General features: G+C 35.0%; 1 protein-coding gene across 9 annotated transcripts in view; it reads right to left on the reverse strand.

The window, feature by feature from the left end:
* The window catches only part of rimbp2a (RIMS binding protein 2a), a 75,408-nt gene that overhangs the window by 22,044 nt on the left and 35,030 nt on the right, over nt 1-18,334 (reverse strand). For 6 of the 9 annotated variants that reach the window (XM_056446492.1, XM_056446491.1, XM_056446490.1 and 3 more), the window contains exons 4-8: nt 15,339-15,428; nt 13,796-13,918; nt 9,286-9,390; nt 4,772-4,822; nt 3,395-3,415 (exon numbers count right to left, since the gene is read on the reverse strand). In XM_056446492.1, coding sequence (XP_056302467.1) covers nt 3,395-3,415; nt 4,772-4,822; nt 9,286-9,387 — 174 coding nt within the window. In that variant the 5' untranslated portion in view covers nt 9,388-9,390; nt 13,796-13,918; nt 15,339-15,428. The remainder of the gene's footprint in view (nt 1-3,394; nt 3,416-4,771; nt 4,823-9,285; nt 9,391-13,795; nt 13,919-15,338; nt 15,429-18,334) is intronic. The other 3 variants (XM_056446495.1, XM_056446494.1, XM_056446489.1) reach the window with 1 other exon arrangement.

The following is an 18,334-nucleotide window of genomic DNA, read 5'->3' on the forward strand; positions in this document are numbered from 1 at the left end:
CTTAATGCTGAATTAATGAAAATTGAGTTGACCTTGTGTTCAATATATTATTTTAGTATTGTTTAGATATTCTAATGAGTCATGAGACTGTAGCATTAAAAAAAACTCCAGACACACTTGATCACTGTTACCCAGATGAAGGCAGTTGTTTGCAGTTTTAAGGATTAGCCATGTCAATAAGGGCTTTTAAATATTTTTTTCTACATTTTTCGAGTGCCTTGGACTGATTGTTGCTGTTTATTCTGATGAATCCCTTACGCAATGAGCACCGACACATTATTTAAGCTACCCCTGAGCCCTTTTTGCTTGATTTAAGAAAAAATATAATATATAAAAAGAGAAAATAGTTTTAAGAAATAATTTGTCTTAAATCAAGAAGCATTTTATAGAAAAGCAAACAATAGTCTTTTTAAAGAAATAATATGCCAAATGTAGTGAGTTTTTCCTTAAAATAAGCAAAATAATCTGCCAAAGGGGTGAGCAAAATAATTTTGTCTTTCATTTTGACATTTTATTTTGCTGGATTTGATAGTATTATTTTGCTTACACCATTGGCAGATTATTTTGCTTATTTTAAGGAAAATCTCACTTCATTTGGCATATTATTTCTTTAAAAAGACTATTGTTTGCTTTTCTATAAAATGCTTCTTGATTTAAGACAAAGAAAATCAAGGTAAAGTTGGTTACGTTTTTTTGAGTGAGATGGAATCCGATTAAATGATTTAGGCTTAAAGAGCCCATATTATGGGTTTTTGAAAATGAATGTGTGGTGTTGTGTCCTCTGAGGATGAGGGTAATGTGTGTGTGTGTGTGTGCGCGCGTGTGTGTGTGTGAAAAAAGATCAGGTAGAGTGTGACGGGCTAGGAGATCTCCCCAGTTCTTGGAGTTTTTGCTCAATAAAATAGTTAGTCGTCTGTATTTTCAAGTCCATCGTCTGTATTTACATTCACCCACCGGCAGCCAAACTCCACGCCTTACACTATGAAGCATGTATGCACTCTGACTACTTTTATATTGTTGATTAGCTGCTAGGCATTTCACTCTGTCTCACGCTGAAGGCTGTCTCTGCCAACCAATTGCAGCAGGCTGTCATCGGTCCAATCAGTGCAGATTCGCTTCGCGCTAAGGAGGGGTTTGGGACGATTCATATGGGAGTCGCTGGGATAATTAGGTAAAAATAAATGCATATTATAAGACCATGAAAGTGTTTTTTGACCTTGCATGCATATTAGACTGTTGTTGGAGACCCTTACAATCAAACTATGACCCTATTTCATGTACAATAGGTGCTCTTTAACTTTAAGCTAAATGTGCTCTCAACAGAACCAGTGATTGGCTGAATTGGTAAAACATAGTGCTGCATGATATAGACCATTTTTAGGTAATAACAATCGTCCGAATGTATTTGCTGTTTTACATTTTTAATTTCCGTAGTTTCAGAGAATTCTGACAAGATTTTGTTATTTTGCAACATATATTGTGATATGAATATAATTTCACCACATGACTTGAATATCTTTATTTGTAAAGAATTTAATCATTTTAGACTGATGTAGGGTTAGGGTTAGGAGTGCTTATGCATAAAATATAAGAAACCATCTACAGACAGATAAATACAATAAAGAAAAAAGATACAAATGAAATAAACAGTGTTTATACTTACAGTATTCAGGTATACAGTAATTGAATAATCAAATGCAAAATAATACGGTCTTCATTTTATGAATTATATGAATAAAATCAATTATTATTAAACTTATAAATGGTACTATTTCTTATTTCGGAATGCTTTTCAAATGCTCATACAGTAACAGGCCTCACAAACACATGCAAATGATGATTTTAGTTCAGACTCAACATTGCATATCCTGCGATGGGACTATTGCGAATGATCACATTGCGTTATCAATGCTGAAACGATATATTGTGCAACCCTACCTGGGAACTTGAAAATGAGAAAATGAATGTGTTTCTTTAACACAATAAAAAATATTTCTTTGTAACTTGAAAAAAACTTGTTTTTGCAATGCTGTGTCATTTTACATAAAACTACATTCACCTAGGGCGTGTTTAAATATAAAAATACAAATTCAATGCATTTTTTGCATTTTGTCCCTGTTGGCAAAAAAATAGAAAAGATCTGTGAACCACTTCTGGGTTGTGACCCACTTGTTGAGAACCACTGAACTACAGAAATACTGTATCTATAGTACAAAATATAAACATGACAAGTTATCTGCTTGTGGAAAGAGACCTGAGAGAAGCTTTTTGCATTTCATCAGCAAAAAAACAAATAAAAAATACAGAGCTCCAACTGGCTTTGAACAACGGCTTAACACAGAGCACCTGCTTCAAGGCATGCAATAAGAGCACTTTTAGTGGCATTAGAGGTTTAAATAAACACACACGCACACACAGGTTAAGAGTATTATCTAACCAGATCATAATACTGATACAGTCACATAATTTCACCTAGTTTTACCCCAACTAAAGACCTGATGCAACAGTCTGTCACAGGGAAACATTAACAATTCATGGCCACACAGAGGAGTGCAAATGCATAGATACTAAACTGATCCACTAAAATGCAAGGATTTTAAAGTGACGGATTATCCAAACATGACAAGTCTGCCATTATTTACACATTCCCTCATGTCATTTTAATGTAGGTTGGTCAGTTAATAATGACTTATTTTAGTCAGTTTTTTAAATCAAAGGTGGACAAATTCCCCAATACAGGCAATAGCCACATTTGCGATGCTTTTATAGTGTTTTGTGCTGTATATGAAGCTAGAAAGCTGGATTGTGACTCTGTATGACAAAACCAGTACGTGTACATTTTATTTTATTATTATTTGACAAGAAAGCTGAATACATACGCTTTCCATTGATGTACAGATTCTTAAGAAAGAACTATATTTGTCCAAGATACTCTAAATACTGACAAAATCACTTTTAAAGTTGTCCAAATTAAGCCCTGAGGAATGCATATTACTAATCTAAAACAATGTTTTGCTATATTTATGGTAAGAAATTTACTAAATATTTTTATGGAAGATCTTTACATAATTTTCTAATGATTTTTGACATGAAAGTAACATCAATCATTTTGACCCATTTAATGTATTTGTTGATCAACTTAAGACTGGTTTTGTGGTCCAGTGTCACACATATGGAACAAAATATGAGTAAATTAATAAAAATTTCAGTTTTTTTATCCGTGGAAGAAAGATTGGAAGTTTTGGAATAATCACATGATGACAAAAAAAATGATGACATTTTCTGGGCGAATTATTAATGGTCTGTGTTTTATATTCTATCCCTCATGACAGAGAGAAAAACCAATATGGAAGTTTACTAAATACAAAAACTGCATGAGTGTGAGTGTGTGTACCTGCATTTTGTCCATATGGCTCTGTTTAAACACAAAAGGAAAAAAAATAAAATCAGAATGATTGGGGTCAGAGATGAAAAATAACACAAAAGTAAAAATATTCAACTATGGGGGGAAAAGGATAAACTAAATGGCTTAAAACTAGGGATGCTCCGATCAATGGGCTAAAGATCGATATCGGACAATAATCACATTTAATGACTCGATTGGTACTCGCCAACCTGGCTGATCTCACAAACAGATCACAAGTGTTTTTTTACGATTTTACATCGGCTCCCAACACAGCAGCTTTATACAGTTTATTGGCACGACTCCCACGAGTGATGGTCTCTTTGTTGCAACCATTGTATATCCAGTGTTTTGAGCTGCTGTGACTAGTGTCTCCTCTAACCGTATGACCTCTGCCAGAAGCTCCGTGTTTTCATAGCTGCTCCATGAAACCCGCAAATCATGGCGACGAGAGTGGATGAGCAAGAGCACAGATTGTGAGAGGCACATCGATGTTCTAAGCATTACAGTTGTTAGGTTAAATTAATTGATGTAACTTTTTGTAATATACTTATTGCAATAAACAAAAGTTTATAGACCTATTTCCTTTTAGTAAAGAATCCATATAACTATAGGTGTGCATTTTCACTTCTCTAAATGTTTTCATCAGTGAGACATGTTAAATGATTATTCCATCATTTGCAATGTTTCTAAACGGAATTGTCAATCATTTTTCTTACCAAAATATCTGTTTTATCTATATTGTTCTGTAAAGCTGCTTCTGACCATGACATGTCCACACTGAATGGTTAAAAGAGACACATTTAAGGGATTATATGCAACATCCTTCATTTATTATCTTACGTAAGGCGAGATCTCCACTTAAGTATCATACTTCCAGGGAAAATGTGCTTTATGCATTAGCATGAAGCATCAGAATCGGTACTCTGTATCGGTTAATCACGATGACAAGGAATCGGTACTTTGTAAAAATCCTGATCGAAGCATCCCTACTTAAAACAAAATCTTAGAGTATACAATAAAAAAACAATATTACAGATGGAAAGAAGCAAAAATGATGAAGGTTGTAAAAATAAGGAACCACAGGAAGGATGCCCCGTTGGGGACATGAGCTCTTAAGCTGACCATACATGACAAGCAGAAGCTTCTCAGAGCGGACCGAATGTCAGACATTGTGGTCTTTTATCAAACACAAGAGAGATCCAGACAGGCCTCGCTGGTTGCTTCTAAATTTATCTAGATAATTTAGCTAGACGGGTCCTTTCTGCACGAAAGACAGCCCTTGCTGACCTAGCCAGAAGTGTAAATTAGGCTTTTTCATAGAAGGATGCCAAAGCATGGAAGAAAAAGAAGTAGATTATAGTTTACCTCTAGCAGATGCACCACTTCTTCTCGCTCTTTCTCAGCTTCAGCCTGAACCTGAAAATGCGAGATAGCACATTTAGGTTCGCCGTATAAGTGTGATTCCATTCACTCAAAACCTGATTAACATCACAAAGTATCTACAACCTCAGCAGGACATTATAATCTCACATCGATTGTGAAAGATTTGCCAAGATTTGTTTGGCAAAACGGCTTCATCTAATTTCACGCAGATTTATTGATCCCAGAAGGGAAATTCTTCACATGAAAGACAAAACTGTGAGTCAGAGTTTACAATAATTACTCAAAAGTGCGTAAAATTATAGTGAAATTATAATCGTTATTATTATTTAATTATAATTTAAATTATAGTAAAGTTCATTGACTGGTAGAAAGTTGGGACCAGTGTAAAGACACGAATTACAAATACTTAAATTACTGTGAGTAGTTTTTCTCTGGAATTAAGTAGTTTTAAAAATGTGTACTTTTACTTCAGAAGCATTTTTAGTGCTGTATTAGTAATATTACTGCACCATTTTCCTTCAACCTGCAGTCACTAATTTATATGCTTATTTTTTTGTGTCTACACTGATTGGCAAAGTAAAAAAAATCTTGTGATTCCAGTCCAATCAAATCGCTTATAGAAAAATTACATCAGACCTCAAGACACAGATGCATTATAATTGCAGCAAACATGTACAGTGTCTAAGCATGAAAAGTATCCAAGAACATCTCCACACATAGATTTTTTAGACTGCATGATGAGAAGATGAGAAATATGCCAACTGTATGATGACTGAAATCTCTAAATGACCTAACTGAATAGACTACAGAATGTTACGTTTTCAAATACATTCCTCTTAGCTTACACAGATTTTGTTCCTCATGTAAATCCATCAACCTGCTTTCTGTGGGCTTATTAGGTGCAAATATTCATGTTCTCACATTAATTGAATCTTGCAATTTAAACTTACAGTCAGGGGCGTAGCAACCGGAGGGGGCAGGGGGGATACGTCCCCCTCACTTCAAGACAGACCATTTAGAAACAAGTGATTAAAAATAAAATTAACATAAAATTTTATATCTCATTCAGCTGTCCTCCCCATTTATAAAATGTCCGCTATGCCCCTACTTACAGTGAATGAATGGCAAATAATTTAAGAAACACCCTTGAAAGAACATGGCACTGATGAAAGCTACAATCGCAGACTACAGCAAATAGTCCGGACTGCTGAACGAATCACTGGCACTACACTTCAAGAACTGTACTCTTCCAGAGTGAGTAAAAGGGCTTGCAAAATCACTGTGGACCTCTCACACCCAGCACACTTTCTGTTTGAACTGTTATAGTCTGGTCGGTGCTACAGAGCACCAAGCACAAAAACAGCCAGACACAGGGGTAGTTTTTTTTTCCTCAGGCCATCTACCTCATGAACAGTTCCTAGCTGGGGCTCAAACCAGCAACTTTCTTTCTGTGAGGTGACAGTGCTAACCACTAAGCCACTTTGCTGTCGGAGTAGTGTTTATAACAGATATTTTTACTTGCACTACATTTTATGGCAAGTAATGGTACTTTTACTTGATGATGATTTTTCAGTACTCTTTTCACCACTGGTTGAGACCCAAATGACATGTATACATGGGCTGCAGTTGCCATGCAAGTTGTGTCAGAAAGTCAATTTAAGCATATATGCCAATGTCGTTAGTGAGATGAAAGCTCAGTCGAACCCCTCCCTAGGGATCTGCACTGATGCGGTGTCTACTGTCGGCTCTAATTGCTTTGTTTGCCTGTCGCTGCTCCTTCCTGAAAGGCCGCAGACACAAAGGAAAGCAAACAGCTCTGCAGCCATGATCCTATTATGTGATTGCACTGATTTTATCCAGCCTTACTACATCAGAGTATCTATTACTTCCATGTCGGAAGAATATTGTCTTTTCTTTATGACAGCTTCTGCGGAAGGACTGGAAAGGAGGGACGGCATGTCATAGTCATTAGATATGATACAATAAAGAACTGATGAAAAAGATGCTGGTAAGATCCATGCTGTAAAAAACTCTTCATAGCTAAAAGTTTATCATGACAAATAAATGTATAAATAAATGAACATTTATATAAATTATATTTATTCTCTTTTACAATTTTGTATACATGACAAAATTACAGCCAGTAAAAGTCAAATTTAATAGCCCTTATTTGAAATAACTTTTTTCTCCAAATATTTCCTATGTTATGTTTAATAGTGAGAAGATTTTAAGGGGTTGACTAGGTTAAATAGGTTATTTGGCAAGTTATTGGAGAAAGCTTTTTTTTTTTTACAAATTTAGTTTTATTCCAGCCAAACTATAAGAAATAAGACCTTCTCCAGAAGAAATATATAATAGGAAATACTATAAAAATGCCCTTGCTTTGTTAAACAAAATAAAATAAATTAAATTCCTGTGGCAATCAAGTCACCGTAGTTTATGTCTGCGTGAACTGGAAGTTGCTGAAACTTTTATTTCAGTACATTGTTACACTTCCAACTGAAACTGAATATTTTATATGGGGTGGAGCTTTCTTTTGTGCATCTTTCCCTCATAGCAAACTAACGGTAAGAAGGGCATGGTTTATAAAATAATAATAATAATAATAATAATAATAATAATAATAATACATTTTATTTGAATAGCACTTTTCCTACATGCATGCAACTCAAAGTGCTTCACAAACAACAAACAAACAAGCATTGAAAAATAAACCAAATAAACAAATGTATAGACAAATAAAGCAAAATAAACAACAAATATGTGCTCAGATAAAAGCATACATGTACACACATATATTTAATATATCCACACAATTACACACACAATAGTCCTTACATATGCATATACATGCACACACTGTACATGCATACATACAGTTGAAGTCAGAATTATTAGCCCCCCTTTGAATTTTTTTTTCTTTTTTAATATATCCCAAATAATTTTTAACAGAGCAAGGACATTTTCACATTATGTCTGATAATATTTTTTCTTCTGGAGAAAGTCATTTTTTATTTGACTAGAATAAAAGCTGTTTTTAATTTTTTAAAAAACGTTTTAAGGTCAAAATTATTAGCCTCTTAAAAAATATTTTTTTGATAGTCTTCAGAACAAACCATCGTTATACAATAACTTGCTTAATTACCCTACCCTTCCTAGTTAACCTAATTAACCTAGTTAAGCATTTAAATGTCACTTTAAGCTGAATAGAAGTGTCTTGAAAAATATCTAGTTAAATATTATTTACTGTCATCATGGCAAAGATAAAAGAAATCAGTTATTAGAAATGAGTTATTAAAACTATTATGTTTAGAAATGTGTTGAAAAAACTTTCACTCCGTTAAACAGAAATTGGGGAAAAATAGACAGGGGGGCTAATAATTCTGACTTCAACTGTACATACACCTACACAACATATATTCATAAAATGCATACAATTCAAATACTATTATATTTATATGCAATTTTAAAAAGGAACGTCTTAACACGCTTTTTAAAAACATGAATGCTGGGGGATTTTTTCACTTCATTTGGGAGACAATTCCAAATTTTTGCCGCCAGATCGCATCAGATTTACAGAGTGAAATTCTAAAAGTCTAGCACTAGAAGAGCGTAGCAAACGGTTTGGATTGTATCTCGTTAAGCAGTCAGAAATATAAGAAGGTGTCATGTTGTGTAGTGCCATAAAAACTAATAAAAGATTCTTAAAATCTATCCTTTGGTGCACATGTAACCAGTGTAATTCTATTAATGCTGGTGTAATATGTTCTCGGTTCTTCAATTTCATTGAAACTCTGACTTTTGTATCAGTTGCAAGTTCCTTCTCGAACCCTTAGGTAAACCAATATAAACAGCATTGCAGTAATAAAGCTGAGAGAAAATAAAAGCATAAATTATTTTCTTAGCATCATTAAAAAATAGGTAAGAACAAATTCTGTCAATATTTCTCAAATGATAAAACATGTTTTTGCAACTTGACTAATATGACATTTAAAATTTAGATCACAATCGAAAATAACACCCAGGTTCTTTAACTCTTTTTGAGATTGTAAACCTAAAGAAAACAATTCTGCTTCAATCCTCTCTTGCTCAGGTTTGTTGCCCACAATAAGAATTTCAGTTTTATCTTTATTCAACTTGTAAAAATTTGCAGTCATCTATTGTACAATATTGGACATACAAATTTTTATTACAGCAGTGTCCCTGGGCTTAACAGAAATTAATAATTGTATGTCATCAGCATAAAGATGATAATCTAAAGTGGTTAAAAGTGGTTAAGAATATTGTTGAAAAAAATGACATCAACAGAGAAGCACTGCCACTCCAAACGTGAAAGCAGTCCGCGTTTAATTGAAGATGAACCATTAACTTGGACAGATTAATTATAAGTATTCTCAATAAGAATAACTATGTGAGCTTGCAAAATAAACATTGTACATTTTGATTTCACATGGACTTTAAGACCTTTGCATTTGTGTGTGTGCAGCTGTTCTTACCTTCTGCAGAAGGTTGATCTCCTGCTGTCTGGAGTTGAGGAAAGCCAGGGCCTGCTCATGCTCTGCCTCCAGTTGCTGCCGTCGATCCGCAGCCTCTCGCATATGCTGAAAAACAAAGAGAAAAAAAGAGAGATCACATTAAAACCAGGAGTATTTATAGAAACTCCTGCTTTCTTAATAAAACATTGTAAAACAAACCATTAAGCAGTGTTCTGACCTGCTGTTTTCAGGCTCTGAAGAGAAAAATTGGGAAAAAGCATCATGAATTACCACACAGGCGTTTTAACAGACACATTAAGTGCAATAGTGACAGTGAGGGATGTTGCTAACCAGCATTGATCGGTCGGCACGAGTAAATACAACATGTCCTGTAAAAATACAGAATCTGAAAACAACACAGCACGAGAACAAATAAATGTAAAAAAAATCATTATACACTATGTCTTTTTGGATGTCTAGCCTTAGGTTTGCTTCTTTACTCTTAGGGTTGGCATGGTACCAAATTTTCGGTATTCGGTACCATTCATTCATTCATGCATTTTCTTTTCGGCTTAGTCCATTTATTAATTTGTGCTCGCCACCGCGGAATTAACTTCCAACTTATCCAGCATATGTTTTATGCAGCGGATGCCCTTCCAGGTGCAACCCATCACTGGGAAATTCATATTCCCATACACACTCATCCATACACATACACTATGGACAATTTAGCTTACCCAACTCACCTATACCACATGTCTGTGGACTTGTGGGGTAAAACCGAAGCACCTGGAGGAAACCCACGCGAGTACGAAGAGAACATGCAAACCTTCTTGCTGTGAGGCGATCGTGCTACCCACAGCGCCACCGTGATGCCAGCACAAGAACTAATAAATGTAATAAATAATAATAAAAATAATAATAATATAATAACAAAACACTATACATAATGTCCTTTTGGGTGTATAGCCTCAGGTTTCCTTGTTTACTCTTGGTTGGCATGTTACCAAAATTTCATTATTCAGTACCAATGGCAGTGAAAACGCATGGTTCTTGCTACCAATTTCGAAACCAAAGCAAACTCAAAGACACTAAGTAAACAACACTTTATTTTTATTAACAAAGTTGAGCATCATCTAAACAGTTTAAAAGGTTGTCCAGTGTTTTTTAGCATGATAAAACAAAACGCATGACTCGTTTATAAAGACCACAATTCATAGCCTACACCGAAGATTTTCAACTGCGTTTTCTGGACTGACAGTTTCAATTTACTAGAATTTCTATGTTAAGCTGCTTTGACAAAATCTACATTGTAAAAGTGCTATAGAAATAAAGATGAATTGAATTTTCTGTTGATAAACTGGCTGTGATATATTGTAGGAGTCATAAAATATTTAATCTTTAACTGCAAGTTGTAAGTTCAACCGCAGATTCAGTTACAGTAATGCAAAAATACAAATCACTCTGTTCCTTTTGGCCATATACAGGTCGCAGTCACCATTGGAAACCATTTGAGGATTTATTTTTATTTGAGGCGATGCAGTGGCGCAGTAGGTAGTGCTGTCACCTCACAGCAAGAAGGTCGCTGGTTCGAGCCTCGGCTGGGTCAGTTGGCATTTCTGTGTGGAGTTTGCATGTTCTCCCAGCGTTCGCGTGGGTTTCCTCCGGGTGCTCCGTTTTCCCCCACAAGTCCAAAGACATGCGGTACAGGTGAATTGGGTAGGCTAAATTGTCCGTAGTGTATGGGTGTATGAATAAGTGTGTTAGTGTTTCCCAGTGATGGGTTGCAGCTTGAAGGGCATGCGCTGCATGAAACAAATGCTGGATAAGTTGGCGGTTCATTCCGCTGTGGCGACCCCAGATTAATAATGGGACTAAGCCGAAAAGAAAATGAATGAATGAATGAATTTTTATTTGTATAGATGCACAATAAGAACAGAACAGTATGACTTTATGAAATAAAGCAAGCACAGTCTACAAAATGCAATCTCTGTCTTCAAGCCCCCCCTTTTTTTCATGCAGCTTACAAAAGCACTGGCATATGATAAACAAAATTAATCGGAATGTTCTGCGGTTTATGCTGCTAAAGTCACATATTAACTGGAGTTGGATATATAAAATATGTATATTAGGTGACTAATAGTTATATAGTTATCCTCCCTTCTCCTCAACAAGTGGATTTAAAGCTGCAGCATCAGCAGCACTGTAGAGGTTGTCGTGTATCAGTGCTGATATGAAAAGAATGTAACTGCTGAGCTTCCATTTATGAATAGAAACAATCCTATGTATTAAAGAAAACCTGGTAATGTATTGTTTTGTTTATTATTTATTTATTTTTTGTACCGACTTAATACCAAAGTACCAGTTGTTTTACCAAAGAGTTAAACTGTACAGGAGGAAAACAGAAGCATATCAGATGTGTTGTGAGGCTTAAAAGCTTAAGCTTCAAAGGTCTAAGAAGCATTTATTTTTCTCTCCATTTGTCGCACTGTCCTTATATGCATCCTCTTCAAGTAAGTAAAAGCCTTTTTTGTTTGGTGGCTTTGGTAGAAGGGTTTTAATTACACATGCACACACCTTAAACACTGCTCAATGCTTTGCATGAATTTAGAAACAGCTTCAAAAAAAGATACAGCTACTGCAAATGTGCAAATAACCATTTTAAAAGGCAAAATCATCAGATGCTTCAGGTCCGTAGCCTGGGGGGGTCGGGTGGTTCAGAAGACCCACTCCTCACTGACAAAGGGCCAGAATTTACCCGATACATGAGCTCATTTGTCCTATTTTGACTACTATGCCATCATAAATAGTGAAAATAACCCATCTAAAATAGGCTTTAAGACCAAGTGGAATCCTCTGTTGGCTGTTGCTTCAGTGTGACTTCAGCTAATCAGTTTTGGCTAATGATAAAAAATATTTTCATTTTACAATCTGCCGTAAGAGAAGTCTCGCTAATGTGTTGTTTTTAAACAGAAAAAAACATTTTACAGGTAACTTTTATCCTAAATCTTGGACCTTATTATTGAAACAAAAAATAGGGAATAAAAAGGTCTGAAGCACCAAAAGTGGACCATACTGAAATTGATTTAAATACTATTTTGGCTATTATTGTTCTCATGTATGAATTTTCAAATGTACTTCTTTTTTTTTTTTTTTACAAGAGAGGCTAGAAAAATAGCTCTACCTTATTATTATTGTTGCTGTTGTTATTATGTTTTAATCATTTTTAATTCAGATGCTCAAACTCTGACTGAGGACTGTTAAATGTGCTGGTCTAGTCATTTGCTAATAGACTACTGTTTTTAATTAAAAAATTTAACTGATTGTTATTTTTTAGTAATGATATATGATGTAATAAATATGTATTTTAATATATGTATTTTTATGTATTTATTTCTTCATTATAAATCTTTAGGAAATATTTTTGGTATATCAAAAAGCGTGATTATGTTGACCATCCGACAAGCTAATTCAGCTAAAAATAGCGCTTAAAATGTCACTAAAATGCAGTATTTAAATCTAATAATTAAATAGAAAATGAGGTGTTTAACTGAAAAAAGAGAAAAAAAGAACCAACCCTATTACTAAGCTGGCTACGAGCACGTGCTTTTATTATACCATGTGTTTCTAAAATTCTGCCTACCAGTGCTGTTGTTTTTTACCATAAGTTTACTGATTTTGTTTACAGTGTATTGATTTTATGTTCCACAGAATAAAGAACATACAGCTTTTTACTGACATAGCGGTTGGTAAAATATGACAAAAATGTGTGTTAACCTATCCTTCTTAGTGTTTCAGTTTTAAAATAGATGCCCTGAGGATAGTTCAAATAAAACATTTCAGATGGAAATTCAAAAAGCTCTATTTTTTCTTTAAAAGACAATCTTTTATCTTTAAGCTGCTTTGCTGGAACGATTATGCATTTCTGAGGAGAAATAGAGAGAGAGAGAGAGAGAGAGAGAGAGAGAGAGAGAGAGAGATTCAGACAACATCAAAAGTCCTGACATTTTACAGAAAACCTCTTGTTTTCTGCACAATACATTGCTACGCTACTTCTCCTACCTCTTCTCATCTCTCTGTAATCATTTATCCCATAGTCGATAATGAGAAAGGTAACAGATAAATACATATTTCTCCTTTTCAAAGATGAGAAGTCGATTTCTTGTTATATGAGCTATTTTTCCTCTTGAGACACATGACAGAAGCAGTCAATAAACCGACAAGTGCAGGAACACTTTTCACTGAACAATGAGTCAGCAACATGATGCCAGCAGAAACAAGTCAGATAAATGAAACATCATTATCTCAGCTGGTATCAGATTTCCTTTAAAAGCAAGATCTCAACATCAGGAAAGATGATCTTAAACAATACCGATTGGTTTACAAGAAGTGATAAAACTGTCATGGAGGAAAAATGATTTTAATGATACAATAACTATTAAGTTTACCAAATATTTCCTTTCTCACTAGCAGGCCGTGTTTCTCTTCTTCATTGAACCACTATTTAACCAATATCCAACTATAACCTTACCTTCAGGACCTGCTCAAGATTCTCCAGTTTGTCTTGGAGCTGAGCCTTCTCCTGCCTGGCCAAGTCTCTCTCTTGACTCACACAACCAAAAGCCTTTTTGAGCTGCTCATAGTCTGACTTCACCTACAGAGAGAAAGAGACAAGATGAGTATACATGAAGTCACAAAAGTCACAGAAGTCCAGCCAAAATTACATAACTGTCCCTTAAACAATGAAAAGCAGAGTTAATCATGAAACCTTGGCCAGACTTCAGCTGTTGGACATTTAATTATGACCACAACAAAGGAGAGCAAAACAGCTGACTCTGCATCAGTGCTTGGATGTGTTCTACAATGGGCCGAGAGAGCATATTGTACAATGACTGCGACTCTAAGCAGTATTTTTCTAAACAGAATTAATCTTTTTGATAGATGAATTCAGGGGCTATTTTTCACTCTAATAAAAGGCGCAGCGATTCTTTATAAGGCGTGAAACAAACCTCTGCCGCACTGTGGGCTGTATAACAAAAATTCAGGTGATTTGTATCTAAGGTAACAGCTCTAAAAATAAAGATTCAGTGTTCAGAAATATGTTTGACTTGCATTGAGTCATGATGCTGCCAGAGCTCAGAGAAACACGACCAATCACCTAATGCTTGCAAAAGAGGGTCAGCTAAGGACTTAGTCACTCAAGAACCCCATCCACCAATCAGAAGTCACCACTCAATATATCACACACTTGCGGTGGCGCTATTCTGGCACACGCCCATACTCTCTCATTTATTAGGGCACAATTCATCCTGAGAAATGGGGAGATTAATTCGCATCTTGTATTGATCTACAATCGGTAGATGAGATTGTGCCTGGTGCTGAAGCGTGTGACAAACCAACCCGTTCCACTTGGGGTTATTTACCTACTCTCCTCTGCCTTGTTAGCCCTGCTGAATGCTGGGAAATAAGCCTTTGATCATTGAGGGAATGGGAATGAAAGCGGACAGCACTACCTGATTAAACAGAAGACATTTTATCTCAGACGCTTGTCTGGGGTTGTGACAGATGGCCCCTTTTTGCTGTTAGAGGAGAGAAGCAGCCTGTGGATTATTCAGAAAGAGACTGCCAACCCATGGCCTGCCATGGCTTGGCAAAACGCACCAGTGAAAACGACACTATTAACACAATGAGTGTCACGTATTGCCACTCTCAGCAGTCCAGTGTTAGTATGATATCCACTCCTCAGCAGATTCGCTACTCACATTGATACCCCTATAAGGGTGTCACTGGATTTCCTTCACACTTTCTCTTTCTGATGATCTCTAATGTTCATGTCGGCACGCTTATCTCATCACAGATGCTGATTTCAAACCATAATAAATGCACACAGGCAAAATCCCATCCAGTTTCATTGGTCAAAACAAACAAGGTGGATTTAATGACCAGGCAAGGACACGATAAGATCAATACTGCCGAAAAGAACACTTCGGGCGCATGTTTTTTCGAAAAGCTGTGTAATGAGCAGCCATTGATCTTATGAGCTCAGCTGGCCTGTGATGCTGAGCATCTCTTACCTTCTCGTATTCTGTGGCCTTCAAGATGTGACTAAGCAGCTCATGATTGAGCCGTTTTCTCTCCAGCAAAGCATCCCGAAGCTCATTCTTCTGTCAAGGGGAAAATAGAAAAACGGAGTTAGCACAGTCTGTACATAGTTTTGCAGAACATCTGTGTTATATGTACAGGGGTTCTTTATTTATTTATTTTGACATGGACATCAAAATTACACTGGACAACCAAATACACTGTTAAAGTTAGCAGATTTAATTCTCAACACCTGTTCATAGAAGGCTTGACATGAAATGAATATAAAATAGATTCAGATACACTATTATTAGCATTAAAACACATTATAAACACACAAAAATTATAATTCTTTACATAAAATGGCTATAAGGCAAAAGCAAGGGCGGTATTATCAAACAAACTAATAGTAAACTATTTGATGACATGACTTTACTTTACAGTATGAAAAAGTTAAGCCTGACAATATTTACAGTATTGACTACTATTACTGGTGTTATAAAAAACAGAAAAAATTACATTAAAGACAATAGGACAATATAATAAAACAAAGTTTTTCAGGCACAGTATTTAATAAGCAAAAAGTAATATTACAGCGTACAGATAAAAATATTGTACAGTTTTACTACGTTTTGTTGTTTGATTAACCTCAATGGCACAGACACAACAGGGTATATTTTTTCCGGTCATTAAGACTTAATGCACTAAACTAAAATCAATCAATTAATCAAATCAAAATAAATACTGACAGTATCAATGATAAGTGCTATTTTCTTTAAAAGAAAGAACGATAAAATATAGGAGTGAAGACCGGGAGCTCATTATGTCAACCATAACTGGCTGTGCTGAAAGAGCCACCTAAATCTCAAAGATCACATCACAGTATGAAAAGTTAATCAATACTTCATGGAGAATGGCACTCTGCAGCAATTACCACAGAGCAGGATTCAATGTGTTGGTAGATTACCTTTATAATTGGATTGAGTTCATTTATGTCTTTTCTTGAAGCATCATTTTTTGGGCCACATAAGCATCACTAAATGTAACACAATGAATTGTTTTCAAACAGGCTTCCTAAACACTAACTCTTTCAGCAATAGGTTGTAGTTATTTACATGATAACTACACAGAGCTGTCTGGTTAATGAATGAGCACCATCATTCTCTAAAACACTGACATAGAAAACAACTTAATTTTTGAGCAACAGCAAGTAGGCTTGTTAAAGACTTTAGGGGCCATTCACATATTGCATCTTTTGCAAGTGCAAATGAGTTATTTCCAATAAAGTAACATGGCTTGTGTGTGCATACTAGGAGCGACCATATTCAGCCGCACCTAGTTGAAAACATCTGAACTTTTCAGAATGCAGAAAGTGTACTGCGAACTGACCAATCAGCTTCATGCTTTGTATGGAATATACACGTCGCTAGACTTATTACTTCAGATAAAAACAGAACACCCAAACACTGCAGTGCTTTTTAATTTTCTCCAAAAATAAATCTTGTATCAAAGCTGAAATGAGGTATATTATTATAAATAAAATAAATTACTACAATATAATGTACTGTATGTATATATATTTTTAATATGTCATATAAGATATACATTTGTATTTGTAAATGTCTTTAGGTCATTCCTTTTCATAACTAACGTAGAAACCATCATTTTTATTATGGTATTGATGTTGATGTAGAGTTTTATCATGGTAGTGATGTTGTTTTGCATGACCAAAACAAGTTTGAGCGGATAAAAAAGCTGCGATGTTTATATTGTTGGCAGTGCTTTTTGATAAATGTGTAACTTTCTGAGACATTAATGAATCTGTGATTTACTACCTGCACACCCATCTATTATTGTGAGGATAACTTTGTGACAATGAGCATTAATCAATTTGACTTGAACTGCTTAGCATAATTGAGTACACCACATTTTGAAAATGAATATTTTTTTCCATTTCTCAGTGAATATAGGCAATGTATTTTGGTGCATTATGCAAACCAAATTAATTATATATTTATTAAAATAATATTTTAGTCACCTATTTTAGTCACCTATTTTAGTCACATATTTAGAAATTGAAAGATAATATAATTAAATTCAAGCAAAATATTGCAAAAAATATATATAATAATTACAACCTATACCATTTTAACTAAATGTTTTCATTTTTTTTTTTTTTTTTGCTTCTCTTGATTTTTCCTCTTTTTTCAATTTGTATTTAATATTTTCTATATAAATTTAGGTGTTCTAGTTCTAGTTTTTGGACCGTTAGCGTAAGTTATTTTGTTAGATAAGCTCTAGATTTGCCTTCAGTACTGCCTAATCTAATGTATATGCACAAATATAATATTGTATAGCTTCCTATTAAAAATATGAATTTAAAAGAGAGATTTGTGAGGGGTGTACTTATATATGCTGAGCACTGTAAATGCTGGATTATTACAATATTCACTGCATAATGATGATGTCAACAAACACGCATGTATGCTAATAATCTCGTTTTTTTCTGAATGGCAGTGAAAACCAAATATTCTATAATTTTGGTCGTAGCAATATGATAAAGACATCGTTTTTCTCCAAATCGGTTTGGATACTCACAAATACAACAACACCTTGCTTTTATAGAACAAAAATAAGTTTACTCTGTCATCTCAGTCTGCATGATCCTTATATAGAAATGCATCACCAAATTAATGAATGAATCTTAGAACAAATTCTACATGCATGTCCTACTGATACCCTTTATGTTTAGCTGATAGATCATTAAGGATATTGATCATTCGTGAATGAATGATGCGCACCGCAGTTGCATGCTGTTATTCTGAGGATATTTCCACTCGTATAAACATGGCATGGCACAAAACAAGAATGTGATTGTTCATTCATTCATTTTCCATCGGTTTAGTCTCTATTTCAGAGGTCACCACAGTGAAATGAACCACCAACTATTCCAGCACATGTTTTACGCAGCGGATGCCCTTCCGACTGC

Source organism: Danio aesculapii, chromosome 21 (genome assembly GCF_903798145.1).
Source record: "Danio aesculapii chromosome 21, fDanAes4.1, whole genome shotgun sequence".
Taxonomy (NCBI): Eukaryota; Metazoa; Chordata; class Actinopteri; order Cypriniformes; family Danionidae; genus Danio; species Danio aesculapii.